At 34.7% G+C, this 23,160-nt stretch overlaps 1 protein-coding gene across 1 annotated transcript in view; it reads right to left on the reverse strand.

Moving 5' to 3' along the window:
- Nucleotides 1-23,160, reverse strand: part of LOC150089405 (DENN domain-containing protein 1A-like) — a 263,359-nt gene that overhangs the window by 123,910 nt on the left and 116,289 nt on the right. The window contains exons 9-10 of the mRNA XM_090389970.1: nucleotides 23,055-23,116; nucleotides 17,550-17,648 (exon numbers count right to left, since the gene is read on the reverse strand). Coding sequence (XP_090246096.1) covers nucleotides 17,550-17,648; nucleotides 23,055-23,116 — 161 coding nt within the window. The remainder of the gene's footprint in view (nucleotides 1-17,549; nucleotides 17,649-23,054; nucleotides 23,117-23,160) is intronic.

The following is a 23,160-nucleotide window of genomic DNA, read 5'->3' on the forward strand; positions in this document are numbered from 1 at the left end:
ATGCGCAACAGTGTCAAAAGCTTTCCTGAAATCCAAATATATGATATCAAAATTATTTTTTGCATCCAGTTCCTTTGTAACCACATCATAATATCCTATCAAATTTGTCAGACAATACTTTCCCTTAACAAACCCATGCTGTGTCTGAGTTATTGCTGCAGTCTTGTCTAGATGATCCTGCAATGCATCTTTAACCAGCGACTTCATTATTTTACCCGGAACAGAAGTTAAACTAACTGGTCTGTAATTACTCGTGTCACCCTTCTATCCCCCTTTGTGAATTGGGGATACATTTGCACATCTCCAGTCCGTGGGAACCTCCCCTGAGTCCAAGGATGCTCTCATAATTATGGCTAAGGGTTTGCTTAGTTGCTTTGCCGCCTCCTTTAATATAACTGGATAGATCCCATCCACCCCAGGTGCTTTTCTCATGTTTAACTTCAACAATTTCTCTTCCACTTTGCTCTCAGTTATTACAAGATCATTAAGCACCCTGCTACAATTTGATAACCTTCTGCCATTTTCAAACCTTAATAACTCCTCATGTGTGAATGTAGATGCAAAATACTCATTCAGTTTGTTTGCTATCTGGGCAGGATCATCAACAGTCGAACCATCCATGTCAAGTGGACCAATCAGATTCATCCCCTTCCTTTTAGAGTTTATATAAGTAAAGAAATCCTTGCTGTTTTTCTTAGCATCTTTTGCCAAGGATTTCTCGTAATCTGCCTTCGCCTGCCGAACCTCCTCAGGTACCAAATATAGTAATATTTGGTACCTGAGGTCCAGATACATGCAAGCTTAAAAAGTCTCGTTTTCCATCAAATTTACTTCTTGTAGCGTGAGAGAGGTTACCAAAAAAGCTGACAATTCATTTTCAATTTTTCTAACTTCTATTTTACATTTCATCCATGTGTAGTAAAAATCAGTCATCGTGAGCTGCTCTGACTGCAGCACTTCACATGCTACCCTAACGGGTTCCAAAATTTCTATAATATTTTCAATCTTTTGCCACACACTGGCTAACAAATGCAATTCCTTTATGGACACAGATAAAACGATGCAAAATTGTTTTAGCTCCACAAGACACTGTAACATATTAACAGTGGAATTCCATCTGGTTTCGCAGTCTAGTATTGGTTTCCTACACTTTTCTCTTTTAATGTGTATAAGGATAGAAGGGGTTCGCAGCTTTTTTACCACTGCTCATGGTTTAGCCAAGGGAAATTTCAATTCATTATGTTTCAGAACATCTTTAACAGCCAACTGCAGAGATTGTGCAGCACAACGAACAGATACCATAATACCCTGAACACGTAGATTATGGAAATTTTCTTTACATACATTTGTATCACTTGAGTCTATAGTCTCAGATTCTTTGATGTCTTCAGTATCATTATCTTCCATATCAAGTTTTCCAGCTTGTTCCTGAGCAAGTAATTTGAATGACTTTATCACATTAGCCCCATTGTCCATTGTTAAAGAATACACTTGTTCTAATTTATTTTCAAATTCTTTCAAGACACTTGAAACTATTTTGCATAAATTACCGCTTGTAGCCTGATCATTCAATTCTCACATCACAAGTGTTTTTAGAACAATCTTTTCACAATCAAAAACTGTACATTTTATTCCCAAAACTGACCTCTCAAATTGAGTTGCAGTATCTGTTTTCAAAGAAATTAATCTGCCCTTCAAAACAGCTGTAAGTTCTTTACGCGAATGATTAGCTCGTCTACTTATCCCATCTTGAATATTTTGATGATTTATCTGAAGTTTACTACCAAGTCGCATAACAATTGGATCCAGTAATTTTCAAAATCCCGAGTCTTCAAAGCAGAGAAAATGGTCTACCATTTACAGTCACTAATTCAACGTATACATCTTTAACTATTTCTGCAGATATTTCAACTGATACAGTTTTTCTAACACTAGATGTAACAAATTTCATAATAGCAGGTAGCTGTGGAGACTATTTTTGCTTTCTTTTTTAAAACATCCTCATAATCAGTGACATACTTTGTTTTTAAGTGTCTCAGTAAGTTTTCTTAATGTTTTCCCTTGAGGTCCATTTTACAAACAGTACATTTACTCTTGTCTGTGTCACTATTATAATGAAATTTTTCGTGGTCAGGATGCCCTTTTCTGTTGCCATTCATTGTTATCTGAGGGAGGGAAAAACAGAAATAAATATTTATTTTTAAACTGTTACAAAAATAATATTTAAAAGACTTATGTTAACAAGCTGTTGTTATGTGTTGTTAACTTATGTTAACAAACTCAATAAAGGTGAAGTATGCCAAATGTTCCAATCAAAAACTACCAAAGTATGTATATAAAATGAACAAAGACATTATCATTAAATTACTTAGAATATTTTTTATTTCTTAAATATTACGCAGCACTTAACAGTAAATAAGAGTGCATAATGGGGCTACATTATTGATCTTTTCTGAGCTTATCTGATACAGAAAAGTGATAAATACATAGATTCCTTCACACCTATTTTTCTCTAAAACTAAAAATTGAATAATAATAAATAAAAAAATTGAATAATCAATTTAAAAAATCTGAATAATGCACAAGTTTGTGCAAATGCAGCATATTAGTACGCAGTAATTCTAAAAAAAACTAAAGACTACATCATTTTAGTTATATCTCATATTGTGAATACCTACACAACGAGTTGCCATGATATTGCACTACTTTGAATAAGTAATGCTTCTCTAGTAGAGAAGACTACTGTTATTCTCAGTGGGCAATACCACCCAGACAGCACCGTTTCAAGGATTGTTTGTATATGTGTGGGATAATAACTCTACTATCCACTTGTCCCTATTAGACTTAGAAAAGCAAAAAAGTAGAGAGAAAGTAATAGTATGAATGGAAGAAGAAAAGAAATGGCGTAGAAGAATGAAAGGAACAGTAACTCCTTCAACTCACGCCACTTAAAAAATGTCAAAACTCCTCGAATAGGCAATGCTTCCCCAGTAGAGAAGACTGTTGTTACCTATTCTTGGAAACTCCGGACAGCATCAAGCTACCCTGATGATCGTTTCATGGCTATTTGGCCCTCCTTCGGTGGGTGGGTACTCTAGTGATGCGATGATAACAAAACAGTTATGAAGTATATCTCCACAATATAAGAGATGTCTAATGGTGTATAAAGTGAATTAGACTGAAGCACTTTAAGGTTTAGGCCTCAGGCTGCGAAAGAATTTGACAATGTACAAGTTTGTGAAAAAGTAGCATATCAGTATGCAGCAAACTTTACATTTAAAAACGGCATTGTTTTAATTATATCTCATATTGCGAATATGAGAAAAAATTGAATATTAAATAAAATAAAATATTAAAAATAATAATAAATAAAAATACTGCAGAGAAGTTTTCCTATGCACATAGTTATTAGAACTATATTAATATTAAGCATGCTTAGATATATTGAAGATTCTCTGTAATTCAGTGTATGAGTTTCTCATCATTATGATTCAAAATATCCGAAATAAAATAAAAATTCATCTGATACAAATGAGAATTTCCAGGAGTTATTATAATTTAATTAATAAGTAAAGGTTACTAATCATTAATTAAATAATTAATAAATAATTATTATAATTATTAATTGAATAATTTAATAAAATAATACATATACACTTCCCAAAAACACTTCTTTTGGGAATCCTTCCTCCAAGATGTCCACGCATAACCTAATATTGCAGCCGAAGTGCACTATGCCAGAGTGGAAACAGAAATGACGAACCCTCAGAAACTAAACATGCTAATCTTTTCAAATAAAAATGCTAACGAGTGATTCTCAGTACTACACCCTTTCACTGATTTTATCGGTGTTCTGCTGCATCAAGAGTGTCCCTTCCCACACGCCCCACTGCAGAGCTTCTGTTCAAATAGCTCAGCAGGGACCCATTGGCCCACAGGGTCCCTCCACGACTCATTTCTTGGTAAAAGCGAAAAAACTCTTTCCCTACCTGAGATGGGCTGCTAATCTGATGCAGTGCTTTTCATATCTTCTTCTTAGTAACCATTCTAGAAGCCTAGCCATGAACAATGGAAAAAGAAAGACGAAGGAGTATATGTTTCTTGCTCAATGGATTTCCTCATGAAAATTTATGTTGACCCGTAGGCTGTAGTCTATGTTTGAACCAAAAACCGAACCACTTTTCCAAAAAACATTGGTTCGGTTTGCAGTTCAGAAAAAAAATCTGTTCAGTGGTTTTGCAGTTCACTGTTCAGAAAAATGGGTGCGGTTCGCAGCTCTGTCTGAAACTATGTAAGCAAGCATAAGCATTTAGCCAAATCAAAGCTGAACATCGGATGGGGAGATTACATTTTAACAAGGTATCTCCAAAACAACAACTAGTAATGCAATCCTTAAAAACTAAATCTGAAGTTGCAGGAGCATTTTTGCTGGATGTGGGTTTGATAAACATATTAGGAATATATTAAACTAAGCAAAAAAACAAATGGTTTCATCAAACGGGAGACATACAGATTTCAAGATCCTAAGTTCTCTGTGCTCCTATTCAAAGCAACTGTACTCCCTATACTGGAGTTCTCTGCTCCTATATGGAACCCACACTATACACATTTGATACAACAAATAAAATTCATCCACTATCTTTCCAGACATAATCCCATGTTTTACCACCGAATTTTCTACCCGAATCTCTGTTCCTACTTCAAGCTTCAATCTATGGAAACTCGGTGAACTGTACTGGATCTAAAACAGTTGGAATACATCTTCTCTGGTTCTATCTACCTACCTGCCAGATCTATGTCACATTGACTTTGCATTCCAGCAGTGGCTACTAGTGAGAAGACTACCTTCCACATCAATAACTCTAGGTTAGAGACATCCAAAAATTCCTTTAAAAGAACTATGGCACTCATGAACAAGTATAATCTGGATTTGGCTGTGGACAGGAAGTTTCACAGAACTATCTGGAGCAGGTTGGCTGGTTGACGGATGAGCTCAAGATGAAAGATCAATTCTGTGTGTATGATGATGTCTCCTGCTATTGCCTGCTCTCTGTGATTCTATTCACGATACTGAACTAAGGATGTCATATATACCGTATTTTTATTTTCTTGAATTGGACATATCCCATTGGAAATGAACTATTATTGTACTTTGTGTTATTCTGCTATTTATTTATATGTTAATGTATGATCTTTGTATCTTCCTGAGTATTTTCTGCTCTGTTATACACTTTAACAAGGTGCATGCCTATTGTGTATATTTTATGTTAATAATAACTGTTCTACACTGACAAGCTTCATCACATGAAAGACCTTGGGTTAATGCTGATTTGAAGAATGTTTTGAAAAGGACCATACCATTCCCAACATGAGGCATGGTGTTGTCAGTATGATGATCTGGGCTTGCTTTTTTATGATAGTGGGTTGAACTAATGCTTTCTGTGGTGGTCAAAACTTGCAAAAGGGAATAGTGCTGTGACACTGTTCCCTTTTGCCTCAATAACTCCATTCTTCCAACACTGATGCAATTTTATGGTACACGAACTTTTTCAAGAGGACCAAAGCACAGTGTGTGGGGTGGCTTTCATTTGGAGAGAATGATATAACATTGGTCAACGAACTGGGAAGACATCGGAGGTGCACCCATGAAGACTAAATTACATTACCTGATTACAAACTACTGCTGGAGGAATGAAGAAGTATTTCTGGTTTTGAGTGTCAAACTGGTGGAATGTGTTTCACAAAGTCCAGTTTCTCATGAGAGGACAAAGGAGACTTTATTATTAATATTAAACGCTGGTCTGAAGACCACTGTTCTTTTCTCTTAGTGACAAAATACTTTAGGTAATGTGTATTAGTATTAGTAAATTATACAGAAAAGCAAAAAGTTCATATGGCATCTCACACTCTCCCCAAAACCCTTCATCCACTTCATTTTCCCATTCCTAATAATTTGTCCAATCTGCTTTAAATTTATTCAAATTATCCAAGTCCACAACATTATATGGAAGTTTATTCCAATAATCACTCTCTGGCTGAAGCAATTTCTGCACATCTATTTCTGTATAGCTATCTATACATCTATTTATGCACAGCAATTTTTGTAACCAGCCTCTTTTAATTTATGTCCTGATCTGAGAAAGAGTAAAGATGCCATCAGCATTTAGTTTACTTAATATTTTTTAATCTTTATACATTTCAATTAGATCACTGTGTAAATGTCTAGTTTCCAGATATTGCAATTTAGAGAATCCCAATCTTTATTGATAAGAATATCTTTTTTGTGCTCCCAGCTAATCTCATTGCTCTTCTCTGCCTTTTCTCACCCTTTCCAACAGATCTATGTCCATCTTAGATCTGTAAGCAATACTCCTAATATGGCTTAACCACTGTTTTATACAATAGGATAATCACCTCTTTATCCCTGCTGGAAAAGTTCCTGTATATTATTGACAGAATCCTCATGAGCTATTCTAGCAGGCTAGAATAGCTCATGAGGATTGAGCAATACAGAGAACTTCATACATGAAGTTCTCTGTATTGCTCAGAGAACTTCATGTACGACAACTGCCACTCAGTCTTTTTCCTTATCAACTACCTTGAGTACGGTGTCACCCAAATAACATGTTATTCTGGGATTACTGCTACCCAAATGCAGTACCACTTATGTTAATCAGTATCAATCCATTTTTTTGCTATCTGCTAATTTAATCTTCTTGAATTAGCATACACTGATTAATACTGTTAACTGCATATCTTTGTAATGTGAGCAAACTTATACGTTAACCTCAAATACCTACATCAATATCATTAAAAAATATGAAAGGCAGAAAAGGGGCTCAACACTGAATCCTGTGAACCTCACTCATAACATATCCATGAGGAGCAGTCCACATTTTTAACTATTTGTCACCTACCACTTAACCATTCCTTTATTCAGCGGCAACTTACCCCTAATGACACATTACTCCAATTGATAAAACCATAATTCATGTTGAACAGTATCAAAGGCTTTAGTACATGAAATCCAAGTACATGATGTCAAAATTGTCATTTGCACCCAGTTGATTCCTTTGTGATATTCATGACTAAGCAATCTAATTAGGCATGATCGCCCCTTTGGTGACAGCAAAATTATTAACAGGTACATTATAGCCAAAGTAGCTTTCCACACCAAAAACTCTCGAACAACAACAACAGCCTGAATACTTATTAGCTCCATTCCTATCAAGATGATCTAGCTTGCTCAACCACAAGATGATTACTTCTTTAACTATTCACTCCATTATTTTTCCTCAGCATAGAATTTAAACTCATGTGTTTAGTTAAAACTTTCACCCTTTGGACCACTCCTGTGAACAGGAGAAACATTTGTGCATCACATATAGAATATATAAAAAAAACAAACAAAACAAATGATTTAAAACCAGCTGCAAAGAGGGGGAAGAATCATTTTCTGATTTTAAGACAATGCCAAAAGGGGAAAATAGTTTTGGGGTTCCCTCTTTGGCACTGTTTTAAAATCAGGAAACGAAGTTAAGCACAGGAATAGATTGTCCAATCACTGCAAACCATTGGGTGGAGTTAGGTCAGCTCTTCACTCCTTGTTGCAAAGATCCATGGGTTAGATAAATTTGGTTGAAATTTACCTAAAGTAAATTTCAACCAAAGTTTTAATTGAATGTTTGTTTCCTTTATATTACATTCTCATAAAAGAATATCTTCCTCACACTGACAGATAAACCTTAAAATTAATTTTCCTAAGATTTATTTTCTTAAATGACATTGACAAAGGGAAACAAGGCATGATCTCAAGATCAGTAGAATAATTAACGATCAGTGTACACCAAGCAGTGCTTCTTCAGGATTACTTACGTAGATTTCACAGATGGTCAGAAAAGTGGCAACTAATTTTAATGCAAAAAAATTGCAAGGTTTTAAGTTTGAGGAATACCAACACCAAAGTAACTTATACAGTTAGTGTGGGAATGAATTAAAAACAGTAAGGGAACTGGGGTTCATGATATGGTTGGTCATACAGTTTCTTCAAGAAGTGATTTATCAAACATTTTCTTGTACAGATAGAGGTCAAGATCCTGTTGTGCAACAACTGTAAGACCACACTCAGAATACTGTGTTCAAGTATGGAGACTACCTAATAAAAAGACACTGAACTTCTTGAAAGGGTACAAAGATGGGCAATACACTAGTGAGATTGGCAAAAGGATGTTTGTATGAAGAAATGCTTCAAATATGTGGGTTACAGTACAGAGATTGGCGAGTAGGCATTTTAAAGGAGGCTTAATTGAGGTTTGAAGGCTCTGAAAGGAGAAAGTAAAATGAATGGGGGTTAAATTTTCATTTCTATAAATTATTTCAGAACTAGGAGCCATAAATTAAAATGATAGGAGAGAAGTTTAGAATGGATTACAGTAAGTTTTCTTTTAGCCAGTGAGCTGGTAATTACTGGAATAAGTTGCTTCAATGGCTGACAAAGGTCAGCCGGATACTTATGTGAGGATGTCAAATAGGCAGTTTATTTATTATTTTTAATTAATTTAGTTTTTGGCTGGTACAGCAAAAGCCTTCTGTTTCCTTGTACCATATGGCTACTACTACTAAATTTTAGAGGCCCCCAGAAATCAGAGGTCCAAATCACTTAGCTCCGAAACAGATATATAACAATTGAAATAAGCAGCCACTGGCAGCGATTCAACATGGAGGATGATTAGCTAATATTAATATTCAAACCTTTTTGAAATTGACAGGAATGCAAACTGGTCAAGTTCTACTAGAAGGGTCAGGGAAATTTAAATGTATGTTGTTGCTTGCTGCATTTGTGCTTGGATTAATAAATACACAGTTGAAAATATTTTCTGTCACATGCTGCATTCACAGGACAAAAAGACTACCATCATGAATAACATGACTGACAGAGTTTTATTTCACATAGTCGATAATGAACTCTAAGAGCTGTGCCTGAGTTCAGTCCATGTTAATGGAATAGCTCCTGCTGTGTATATTTTCATACCTCTCTGTTGCACTGACACATGTGTGAGGATCAGATCAGTATACTCTTGGGATGACCACACCACAATTTCAAATGATTAGTTAAATTTTCTGTTACTGTGCATTCAATCATGAACAAATGTATTTTGAAAATATCCTGCATGAATATCTTTTTAAATACATTTGCAATGTCTTCACAAAACATATTTATAATATATTCAAAGAGAGTTGCTTTTGTCATTGGGTATATTTGCCTATGTACTATATTTTAAAATCAATCTGGTAGTGGCACAATTATCAGAATAAAAATAATTTTATTGATTCCACTTTTCATTCCATTTGCATGCAAGATGGCAATGTGCAATATCTGTGATAAAATTCTAAGGTGATAACTATTTCTTGAAAGTAACAATGGTACTTCAGGGATAATATTAATAACTTAAAATTAACAGCTTATAATATTAAGACTTATTATGAACAAGAGAAACACTAAACCATGCTATAAATACATCAAATTACCGTCATCTTCAGTAGACAACAGTAATTGTCTATTGAAGGCTAGACTTGATAGATGTGATTCTGTTCCTATGTACCAAGCCAACCTAAAAATAAACAAAAACAAAACCGTTGGCAGTATGAATGCACAACTCCCAGGCCAAAGAGATGTACCTCCCATCCTACCTAAAGAATGAGCACAACTTTTTATAAATGAATAATAAAATTGAAAGAACTGTGAACTCAAAGCACTACTTCTTCACAGGGACATCAGTGACTGTGGACTCCAAAAAAGATTGTATTTCAGTTACTGGCCACCATCCAGTAAAGAGCCAATGGATGCACCTATACAAACAGTATAATACGTAACAAACAGACTGCACACTTAATTTAAAAAAAAAAAGAAAAAAGATGTCATTGTCACTACCCTCTGTTGCTTAAACAGGGAAATATAAATCAGAATGTAAATTTAAATATCAGAGTCAAAAGACAGGTCTAAACCAGATGCAAATTAATCATAACAAACAGATTTAACATAAATAACTAAATTAAAATCAAATTATAATTGGCATAAACCAAGTGACAGAATTCATTAAAACATAATGAAGAAACCAAGTATTGATGGTCAAGAACATCCAAATAAAATAGAATGGAAGCTAGGAGTGAAGAAAACACATATCAAAGAATGATGGGAGGAGAGGCTGAACTATTAGTTTTTCTTTTGTTCAAGAGTCTTAGTAATATCCATGTTTGTCCCTACAGTAAAGTACAACAATTTTTGCTATGGAATGAAAAAGATCCTTTATAGTTCTTTTGTATCAATTTTCATTCTATTTTATTTGAATATTCATTACAGAGGGCACTGACTCACTTTAAAAATTACAGTTGTGAATTACAGGCTCCGAAAAAGCGATAAGTGTTTGCCTTTTTATTTACGTAATTGTTATTTTATATTGTACTTTATACGTAATCTTATAGTTATAGTTATGATAGTTATTTTTATTTTTAATTTAGATAAAGAGTTTTTGTAGATTACTACTTAATATACGTAAAACCGTTATTTCGTTCAAATCTTGCAGCCATTGTTTTTGTATAGAGTAGTAGGGAATTCAAATTTTTAATTGTGGTAACTAGGTAGCTCTAACATATAATTATATAGCATAATACGCATCACTGCATTTAGGATTCTATTAGATAGCATAGTATTGACAATTAATTAATTAAATTTATTGATCTTATTAATTAGATCTTATGTATAGCTTAGCTTAGTTTTCAGCACTCACCTCATAGTAATCCGCTTAGCTGGTGGAGGGTTTTACCACATACATAGTGGTTATAGGATTCTAATACTTCATGGGGATTATGGGTTTAAATTAAGTTATGGGCTAAAAAAATTTTTAAGAAAGGAGGGTGCACCTTCCATGGTTGCTTAATTAAATTAAATTAAATGGAGAGAAAAAAAGGAAAGGAAAATATAAGCTAATAATCGCGCACGAGCGACTTTCGAGTTTCCTCGTCTTCAGTTAGCTATAGTGGAGGGGGGGAAGAGAGCGCGCTTGTGTTATATACGGGTTGGGTTCCCGAAATGCATTTCAGTGCATGTGGAAATTTAATACGTGCTAAATTCCAAATGGGGGAAAAATTGGCGGGAATCTTTTTGTTTAACACGTTGAGTGATGTATGGCGTTTAAACCATTCAATAACGAGGGCTTCGTTTTCAAGGATTTTGTAGCTAGAATTTAATTTAATTACTGTGATGGCTGAATCGATGAGTGGATTGTGATTTTGAGATTGGACATGTTGTGTTAGTTCTATACTTGCCGAATTAGTTTTGAAGCTATTAAAGTGGTAGTATGCACGCGTGTTGGAAATTTTTGATGTCCCGAATTTTGCTGTTGTACTGCCTATGTAACATGCTTGGCATTCTGATTGGCATCTGATCAAATATATAATGCTGTTGTAGTCTTGTGTCTCGTACTCGTGTGTTGTTTTGTATGAGTTGAATTTGGAACTTAATTTGTTGTAAGATGTGAATATTAATTTGATGTCTGTATTTTTAAAAATCTGTTGAAGTCTCCTAGCATATTGTTGATGATATGGGAGCGCAATAAGGGGTTTATGTGTCTTATTCTTGTTCATGTGGTTAATAATTTTGTTTGGGTTATTAGTGTTATTATGAACTTTGGTGATGGTTTCTTTTATTAGTTGTGGTGGGTATTTTCTGTCGATGAATTTTTTGGTGAGGTATTGTAATTCTACAGATAGGTCTGTTTGTGTGTGGCTATATTTTACAGCGTTGTATATCTGGTTGTATAGAACTGCTTTTTTGATGTATAGAGGGTGGTGTGAGTGGTAATGTAAGAATTTTCCTGTGTGTGTGTTTTTCCTGTATATTTTGGTGCCTAAAGATGTGTTTATTTTGTATATAGTGAGGTTTAGAAAATTAATTTTATTATCGTTTTCTACTTCGAGGGTAAATTTGAGTCTTTCGTGTGTTGTGTTGAAGGTGTTCAGTAAAGTGTCGATGGTGGTTCTGTTGCCTATTAAGAGGACGTCGTCTGCATACCTCATGTATAGTTTAATTCCTGGGGGAAAGGGTTGGAGAATTTTTTCTTCGATGGATGCGAGGTAGATCTCGGATAAAGGGGCAGAGATACCGAGGCCCATGGGAAGGCCGAAAATTTGTTCGTAGACGTTATTTTGGAATGTAAATTGTTTGGCGTCAAGTAACAGTGATGTGAGATCTAAAATATCATTAATGTTTAAGTCGGTACGTTTTGTTAATGTGTCGTCTTTGATTAGTAGTTCTTTAAGGGCCAGTAGCATGGATTCGATGTGTACGTTTGTGTATAGGGAGACGACGTCGAAGGACGCGAGAATATCGTTTTCAGATATGGTTATGGAAGTTATATGTTCGTGTGCTTGTTTTGTATTGTAGACCCTGAACTGAGAAAATCTCATTAAAGGTGAAATAATTTTGACGAGGAATATGGATAGGTTAGCACATTATATATTTGATCAGATGCCAATCAGAATGCCAAGCATGTTACATAGGCAGCACAACAGCAAAATTCGGGACATCAAAAATTTCCAACACGCGTGCATACTACCACTTTAATAGCTTCAAAACTAATTCGGCAAGTACAGAACTAACACAACATGTCCAATCTCAAAATCACAATCCACTCATCGATTCAGCCATCACAGTAATTAAATTAAATTCTAGCTACAAAATCCTTGAAAACGAAGCCCTCGTTATTGAATGGTTTAAACGCCATACATCACTCAACGTGTTAAACAAAAAGATTCCCGCCAATTTTTCCCCCATTTGGAATTTAGCATGTATTAAATTTCCACATGCACTGAAATGCATTTCGGGAACCCAACCCGTATATAACACAAGCGCGCTCTCTTCCCCCCCTCCACTATAGCTAACTGAAGACGAGGAAACTCGAAAGTCGCTCGTGCGCGATTATTAGCTTATATTTTCCTTTCCTTTTTTTTCTCTCCATTTAATTTAATTTAATTAAGCAACCATGGAAGGTGCACCCTCCTTTCTTAAAAATTTTTTTAGCCCATAACTTAATTTAAACCCATAATCCCCATGAAGTATTAGAATCCTATAACCACTATGTATGTGGTAAAACCCTCCACCAGCTAAGCGGATTACTATGAGGTGAGTGCTGAAAACTAAGCTAAGCTATACATAAGATCTAGTTATTACATTACAGCACATAAAGACTTCTTAAAACAATCAAGAGTGATCTTATTAATTTAAAATATCATGCCCCAGACTAGAGCAGAAAAGCAATGGGCACAAAGTGGCAGGAGTGCTGTGACTCGGGGGGAGAAATGAGGAGGGCGATTCTCCAAAGCATCACAGCCTAAAAAAATGTGCAACTTGTGAAATATTTGCTGAACTCTCTGGAACAGAACATGATCTGTCAAGGAGGATGTCTTTGCGTGTGCCAGGTGCAGTGAGTGTCTAGAAATTAGCATCAACTCAGCATTCTACTGGGCGTCTATGAGAGCTTGAGGTGTAGGTTAGATGCCCTCGAAGAAATTAATATGAGGGCCCCTTCAAGCTCTCAGCTGCCCAACTCAACGCCAGAGCTCACTCCTAGGCATCAGGCAACACAGCGGCAATCTCCAAGGCAGAATGCGCTGGTCCAAAGGAACTAGTTATTGTTGGTGACACTATTGTCAGGGAGACAGGGAATATATTGTGTAAAAAGGATAGATAGAACAGGACCAGGGTATGTCTGTCAGGGGCAAAAGTTGATGACTTTACATATATCAAAAGATGATATATGTAAAGCATATATCATCTTTTAAGGGCACAAAAGGTGATATTGCTGTACATGTTGGCAACAATGACATTAAGAGCAGGAGATCTGCATATTAACTTAACGAGTACAGGTCAATGTTGCAAAAAAGTTGTGAGTCAGGGTTAAATTTGAAAGTGTCTGCAATTCTACCCAGACACAATAGGAGGGAGTACATGATGAGAGCCTTGTCAATCAATTCGGCCCTGGAGGGAATGTGCAAGGCTCAAGGAGTAGAATTTTTTTCAGCGTGGTCTGTGCTTGCCAACAGGAGAGACTCCTTCTACAAGGATGGGATACACTTAAAATAGAAAGGGTGCAAGAATATTTGCTGATGTTATTGAGGCAGTGTTAGGTGGGTTAGAAAACTGCTAGCTTCGGGGGGGGGGATTCACACACTAAAAGGTTAAAAGTAGCCGCAGGCAGAGGTGAAGGTGATTCTTGCACAACTTCTATTAGAATAAGTGGTGATCTGAAGTGAGGGGTGCTGGGCATTTTAGGGACTGATGGCAGTCATCGAGAAACAGGTGGGTTGTGTCAGGGTAACTAGGAATAGGTGCATGTATGCTTGCATGTGTACCAATGCTAGAAGTATACTAAATAAATTTGATGAATTTGAATTGTTGGTCAAGACATCAAAGGCGGATATTGTTGGGATATCAGAGACGTGGTGTCACACTGATATTAGGAATGCAGAATTGGAATTTGGTGAGTACAATGTGTACAGAAAGGATAGACAGGATAGGAAGGGAGGAGGTGTCATGCTGTTAATTAAGAAAAACATAAAATCAAAAGAAATGTATTCAGTTGATATAGATGAACAGTTCACTGTTGAGTCATCCCAGATATTGAGTGGAACTTGTGGGTTGGTCACTCACATACTAGTTAAGACTTTTGTGGATTTATTGGATGATATGATTGTTTTCTGCAGCAGCATGTTCGAGAGGCAACCAGAGAGGGTAATGCTGGTATCTGGTTATCGATAGTGATCATTTGTGTATTAAGAATTTGCAGATAAAGGAACCACTAGGTGGCAGTGATCACAGTGTACCGGGATTTACTTAAAGATATAATTACCATCATGGGTAAAGGAAAGGGTTTTTGCTTCCGTAAAGGTGAGTACAGTGGTCTCAGACAATTTTTAAATCCTGTACAGTGGGATCAACTGACAATGTTTTCAACAGTAAATTCTAAGTGGGAAGCATTCAAGGAATTAATAGTGGAAGCTACTAAAAGTTTCATACCTATTAAGAAATATTGTTCAAGGTTTAGGCCTAAATGGTTATCAAATGAACTAATGAGACTCGTGACAGAGAAGAAAAATGCATGGGATGCATATAAATTATCAAGCAACTCAGAAACCTATGGCAGATATAAGCTAGTCTGTAATCAGGTCACAAAGGAGGTTAGGCAGGCGAAGGCAGATTAAGAGAAATCTTTGGCAAAGGATCCTAAGAAAAACTCTAAAAGGAAGGGGATGAATCTGATTGGTCCACTTGACATTGATGGTTCGACTGTTGATGATCCTGCTCAGATAGCAAACAAACTGAATGAGTATTTTGCATATACATTCACACATGAGGAGTTATTAAGGTTTGAAAATGGCAGGTTATCGAATTGTAGCAGGGTGATTAATGATTTTGTAATAACTGAGAGCAAAGTGGAGGAGAAATTGTTGAAGTTAAACATAAGAAAGGCATTGGGTTGGATGGGATCTATCCAGATATATATTAAAGGAGACAGCAAAGGAACTAAGCAAACCCTTAGCCATAATTATGAGAGCATCCTTGGACCCTGGGGAGGTCCCCACAGACTGGAGATGTGCAAATGTATCCCCAATTCACAAAGGAGAAATCGAAGGATGACACGAGTAATTACAGAGCAGTTAGTTTAACTTCTGTTCTGGGTAAATTAATGGAGTCACTGGTTAAAGATGCATTGCAGGATCATCTAGAGAAGACTTCAGCAATAATTCAGACACAGCATGGGTTTGTTAAGGGAAAGTCTTGTCTGACAAATTTGATAGGATATTATGATGTGGTTACAAAGGAACTGGATGCAAAAAATAATTTTGATATCGTATATTTGGATTTCAGGAAAGCTTTTGACACTGTTGCACATGGAAGACTATTATACAAATTGGAGCAGAATGGTATTAAGGGTAAGTTGCTACAATGGATAAAAGGATGGTTGAGTGGGAGAAGACAGAGGGTGGTAATCAGTGGGTGCTGCTCTTCGTGGACTAATGTTATTAGTGGAGTTCCACAGGGTTCGGTGTTGGATCCACTGTTGTTTTGTATATTTATCAATGATATTGATGAAGGTATATCAGGCTTAGTGTCGGAGTTTGCAGATGATACAAAGGTTAGCAGGGTTGTTTATGACAGTAATGGCAGTGTACTACTGCAACAGGATCTAGAAAATTTGGGCAGATGGGCTAAGGAGTGGCAACTGAAGTTTAACCTTGACAAATGCAAAGTACTGCATATGGGTAGAAGTAACCCCAGAGAAACGTACCAACTGTGTGGTACTACACTTAAGGTGGTAGAAAATGAAAAAGACCTGGGAGTAATTGTGCAGTCAGATATGGAGTTTTCTGAGCAATGCAGACAGGCTGCCAGGGCAGATCATGGGGTTTTGTCAATGATATATAGGAATTTTGCTAGCGGGGAAAGGAGGTGATCGTCCCTCTGTATAAGGCAATGGTCAGGCCACGCCTTGAGTACTGCGTACAGGTCTGGAGGCCTCATTTTAGGAAGGATGTAGATTTGCTTGAGCTTGTACAGAGAAGGCAACAAGATTGGTGAGGGGAATGAAGGGATCCTCTTACCAAGAGAGGCTTAAGTTCTGCAAATTGCAGTGGCTGGAGACTAGGCACCTGCACGGTGATCTGTTTGAGGTGTATAAGGCCTTGAATGGATTGAGCACACTGAATTCTGATGGGATTCTTCCACTTGTTCAGATTACGAATCTAAGGGGGCATAAATTCAAATTAAGAAAAGAGAGATGTAGAATAGATGTGCGGAAATTTGCCTTTAGCCAGCGGGTGGTTAATTGCTGGAACAAACTTCCATCTGTCGTTGTGGAAGTTGATAGGTTAAATAAATTTAAGGAAGAACTGGACAGGCATTTGGAGGGAATGGTGTAATTTTTTTTTTTTTTTGGCTGATGCTGCATAAGCTCATACACTTGCTTTCTTGCATCACATGCCACTACTACTACTACATTAACTTAGTTTCTTCATTGTGTTTTAATGCTTTTCTGCTATTTAGTTTATGTTAATTAATTAATCATTTGATTTTAATTTAGTTATTTATGTTAAATTTGTTTATTATGATTTGATTCAATGTTAATATGTGTATTTAAATTTGGTTTAGGAATGTCAAATGACCACATCAAAATTTAAATTTGCATTTTGGTTTTTATGTTTGCTGTTTAATCTACAGAAAGTGGTGGCCATGACATCTTTTATTTCTTAAGTTTACAATCTATTTGCTACCTGTTTGCTAGATAGTCAACAACTGAAATACAATCCATTTTGGAATTCACAAGTGCTGATGTCCCTGTGAAGAGGTAATGCTTGCGAGTTCCTAATTCTTTACAATACCTACTCGTATGCAAATTTTCAAGTAGGGTGTTAAACAAGTTATTCAAGGTAGAGAAATCAAGGTAAGGAACTCTATGATTCCCACCACACACAGTAGATTATAATATACTTACCAATACATCGGGAAAATAAGAGAATTTGCTGCTTGAACACATGCACTTAACCTGTGCAGCTTCTTTGATGTAATTATTACTCGTCTTTCATTCAACAAACTGAAAATAAATATTAATTACAGCACCTTAATACTCACAGTCAACTTTTTTTTTTAGAGTGAAACATTTTACTAATAAAAAAAGTTTTAACTAGTTGATCCTATTTTTCATTTTTCTTTCAAATTGCTGGAAAGAAAGAAAAGCATCTCTGTAGATGCCTTACACATCCAACCATAAACTGTAAGCAGATAACAGCGCTTATATACCATTTTGAAACAAGATGGCAGACTGAAATTAAAGTGACCCAGTTATATACTTTCAGATCTCTCTATTCCACCTATATGGACTAAAAATTTGTATTAGATTACACTGTAAACACACACAAGTTCTGAATGGTTATTTCTTTGATGGTCACTTTGCAGTAGGGTTTATAATTTGAACTGGTGAAATATTAAAACAAAATGGTGGATCAATATAAAAATTACATAATCCCCCTATCAGGGTACCCTATAACTCCAACCCTGTCTACTGTAAATTTAGTTTTAATTAGATTGTAAACACAAAAGTTTGTTACTTTGAGATTCTGATAATTTTCAATTGCTTCTTTCCACATTGCACCTTAAACCGCAGTAACAGTTGTTGTTGTTATTTGTTTTTAGGAGCATTAGCAACTAAGGCCATACTGCTCCGGGGATATGCGGTGATCATTCCCTGACCTTTCCGCATCCTCCATATTTGGTGGTCACGGGAAACCGCAGTAACAGAGAAATATTATGCCAGCTTCATGTCATAGTTAAAAGCTGCAATTTGGAAAAAAAAAAAAAAAAAAAAAAGAGAGAGAGTTGGGTCATCAGGTTTTGCTTCTCTATGACAATGAGCCTGTGCACAAAGCCCAGAATGCACAAGCTAAAATTCATGAATGGTGGATTTAAATAATTAAACCACCCTTCAATTATCCCAGATCTGGTCCAAGTGGATATTATTTGTTCAGAAACCTCAAGATTCATTCTCTTGGAATTAGTTTTAAAGATGGTGAGGAGCTAAAAGCAACTGTGGAAGCCTGGTTTGGTGCCCAACCTGAAGAATTTTTTTTTTTTTTTTTTGAAGGATTAACTCTTTGCAAATTAAGCACAGTAAGTGAACTGAACTTTAGGATGAATACATTTGGGGGGGGGGGGGCACAGAATTTTACGCCTATCTTTTATACTCTGTTCTCAGAATCTTTTCACCAGCCCTCATATGCACTGTATCGGAAATAAAAATCTGCAGAATAAAGTTGGTTTTTTTTTATGTCTGAATAATTCTGGCAAACTATTCTTAATTGTTTTACAATGGCAGTATTTGTTAACGAAAATGAGGAAAAAGTCACAAAATTTTTAAAAGTTCCAATTTTAACATTGTTTTACTATTTTTTTGTAAATTGAAAAACAATGAGAAAAACTGTTTGTTTGCAAAAAGAACTCTAAGGTGCCAACTACATTACGACAATGAGATGGAGAAGGGGGCCAGTTGAGTCAAAGATGGATTCACCATTATAAATTTGGAGCCATGTTTACAGTGCTCACCCTTCAATGCTGTATTGATAAAATCACTTGCAAAAAAAATATGAAAAGGTGATGTGATTAAAACAGAACTAAAAAAAATTTTCAAATTGAAAAGGAATTTGCACATTATTTGGGATGTTCTGCTTAAATAAATTGTAATTAGATGCTATCATTTATTTAAGTAGAACGATATGCTTTAATGATGGCCATTAGCATTAGTAGAGGCATACGATGCAAAAAAGCAAGCTTATGCAGCATCAGCCAGAAAAAAAAAAAAAAAAAAAAAATGCTCCCTTTTCACCCCTCTGTCTATTCCAAATATTAGGCTATCAACTTCCACAACAAAAGATGGAAATCTGTTCCACCAATCAACTACCCGCTGGCTAAAGGCAAACTTCTGCACATCTATCCTACAACTGTCTTTCCTCAATTTGAATTTATGCTCTCTCAGGTGATTATTCTGAGCAAGAGGAAGAATCCCATCAGCATGAACATTTCAACATTTAATGATAGCCAATGACACTACTATATTTGAAAGAGTACATTCAATGTGCCATAATTTTTGGGACGTTGAGAAATAATCACTGAGAAGAAACATCCAGAAAATTTGTAAATAAAGTGAAACAAGGTTAAAATAAGTTTGAAAATAAGGCTGAAAAGTAAAAGTCTGAAACTCATAACTACAAGTGAATATTTTTAGTTTACTTTTGAGTTAAGCTGTAAATCAAACAAACCTCAAATTTTATCAAAAGTTTATTCCATGTACACAAACTAACTTTAACACAAGGAAAAAAAAAACAAACAAATAAAACTATGTACAAGCTATAAATAAAAACCAATTGCTGCTGTTAATAGCCTAGAGTTCAATCAGTGTGCCGACAGAATTGAGCAGCTGTTAATTTCATATACTTTTACTTTCAGCATTTGTTTATTGACTGTTTAAGAATGACCACCTATATGCATTATGGCACATCACTTGTAGTGCCATTTGATGCTTATCTGCATCAGATGCACTGAATGTGTTAAAAACAAACACTTAATAGAGTAACTAACATTTTGGTAATAATTTATTTAAACAGAAATTTAAACATAATTTCCCAAATAATGTTCACATTATTTGGGAAATTATGTTTATTTAAAACATGTTTTTCTGTCTTAACTGTTTGGTTGACACTACTGTCCTTCCTATAATGTCAGATAATGAGTAGCCTGAATTAGCAACCACTTAGTTGTTCATTTAGATTCAATACATTTATTCACTAAATGAGAGAAGGTCACTAATTGAGGTTGCCTGATGATGGAACCAAATAGTTCTGAAACCAGTCATAAATACCTTCTTTATGTTATTTGATTAATAAATAATATCAATAACTTTAGGTTGACTAATGGATAAATAGTTTCTAAAGAGCATAAACCCATGCTCTGTCACTGTCACAAAGCAAACTTTTGTTACAATAAGAACATAATAAAGGTTGCATTTTTAATCAGGTTTCTTCTGAACAATGCTTGGATACATTTATTCATTTCCTGACACAACGTTGCTAACTGAGGCTATCTATCATTTGATGATGGAACCAAATAAGTCTGACACTGATCAAAACAGCAGCTTTGAGTTCTTAATGAATTCCAGATACATCTTCTTAGTGATGTTATTTGATTAAAAATGATATTAGCACCTTAAAACTGACTTATGGATAACAATAGTTGTTTCTAAAGAGCACATATTCTGTCCTAACAGTCCCTCCACTATCAGTGGAGAGAACAGTCCCTAGAAGTTAAGACAGAAAAACAAAAATTGCAAAATAGCATTTTCTCAAACTATAACTATAAAAAATAGCAGCTATAACTATAAAAAATAGCATCTTCTCAAACTATAACTGTTGACATATGTATGATAATATACTCTCATTTTTATTTGATTACAGTTTAAGAAGTACATACCTTTTGATATGTATTATGCCATTTATAAATAGTGAGATTAGTCCAATGGTACTGGGAACTAACATTCTTATAAGTTTTAGGCACACTGGTCCCCCTGTCATCCCCCCACCTCTCTCATGAGTGTTTCATGGTTGCATTAAACTATAAAGGAAACTTAAAACTTATCACTTTTTGCAACCTAGTTTTGCCTCTATAAAATGAGAGAGAGAGAGAGAGAGAGAGAGAGAGAGAGAGAGAGAGAGTGCGCATAAACCTCAGTTATGAGATTTGGACTTACAAAAACAGAAATAGAATTTTTATGGAATTCAGATCAAGAAGTTGATAAAACCAAATTGAGTGATACATAAAGAGATACAGAGTATTATTTTGCATTAAAAAAAGATAATATAAGGTTTTATTTACGAATTTTTATTTTAAATCTTGATTTCACTTTTTATAATAATTTTATTTTGGCACTGGATAATAAAATCAAAGTAAGAAAAAGTTAATATTTTAAATCACTTATATAGAAAGTTTTCATTTTTATGAAATTAAAACAGTCAGCACTTTTGCAATTATATTTGGTTGTTGTCATTCCTCTGATATTCAGACAAATTTTTTTATGATTTTATAGCTTTTAAAATCATCAAAAAATTTTGACATTTGATAAGGTTTGAACAATTACACCTATACTAATCAATCATAAGTCAGTAATATAATCTATATATTATACTGACTAGGAATATAAAAGTTAAAAATAAAATAATATATATGTAGAAAAAAAAAAAAAAAAAAAAAAAGAGCACTTGATCCTGTGCAAATTCAGAATATATTTATTTCAAAGAAGACAATAAATCAGATACTTATCTGGAAATAATTCACTATTATTATTTAAACTTTCTACCTACTTTTAATGTGGATTTTAATTTGTATGAAAATAAATGAAGTCATATAAAACAAAATAAAATAATTTCTGAAAAACAATCACTTAGTTACTATCTCTTGCTGTCACAGATGCATGTCACACATATACATAAAATGTTAGACTGCACTTCCAATCTAACCTTTCATATATATACATGGCAAATACAATAGCATAACTGTTTATTTATTACACAATTCCTAAGGTTAAATCTACACAACCTTAGGAATAAGTTGGTGGATTGCAAAAAATAGCCAAACCATGTGACATTCTAACTAGATTCTCTGGTCAGAATATAGAGGTTAAAAATAAAATAATATGCATATAGAAACAAAATAAATTTAAATTCCTTAAAACCTAATAAAGAACTACCCCCACATCCCTCAATTTGCAAACTGTTCTGAATAAGCTCCACTTTACTAGCTACGGTGTGGTAGCTGTCAGAGCACATATGGGCCAAAGTAAGGAGATAATTTGAAAGGATTAAGGAACATAAAGCAAACATCAAACCACAATAGGCTTATGCCACCACTGGGACTTTTCAACGACTTCAGTTTTGACCACAGAAAAATTCAATAATCAGAATAATCAATAATTCAAATATTCAATAATCTGTAAAAGCATCAAATTATTGATTACTTATTATCTCCTTAGGGATTTCTAGTATTAAATGGTTAGAATCTAATTTCATTCGTCTTGTGATACTTGTGAATATGATACACAAAACAGTAGTAAGTATTATTACATTTAATTTACTTTTTTTAGGAAAATTATTTATTTTATTTCATTTTATATAATTCCAATTATTCATACAAATTAAAATTATTGAACATTATAACAAGTTTAAACAGTGATTTTAATAAATTATTTCTAGAAGGTAAACCATTTTGTTTCTATAATTTGCAATCACTTTAAGGAGATGAGCCTCCTGAAAAATGCAGGAGACATCTGCAAAACAACTGACAGTCTTTTTATAATAAACAGATTCAGAATTCATACAAAGTCAAGTGTTCATGAACTAAAATATATGCCCTTGAAGATTTACACAATATGTAATATAAATAACAGCAAGAAGCATACCTTGCAAATATGACTATCATGTTTTCTGTATCTACAGCATTGAAGTATTCTGTCAGATTTCTCTGTGAATTAAAAATATATATATATAATAACACAGAATGCAAAA

The sequence above is a fragment of the Mastigoproctus giganteus genome, chromosome 2, assembly GCF_048544385.1.
Source record: "Mastigoproctus giganteus isolate SK-2022 chromosome 2, ASM4854438v1, whole genome shotgun sequence".
Taxonomy (NCBI): domain Eukaryota; kingdom Metazoa; phylum Arthropoda; class Arachnida; order Uropygi; family Thelyphonidae; genus Mastigoproctus; species Mastigoproctus giganteus.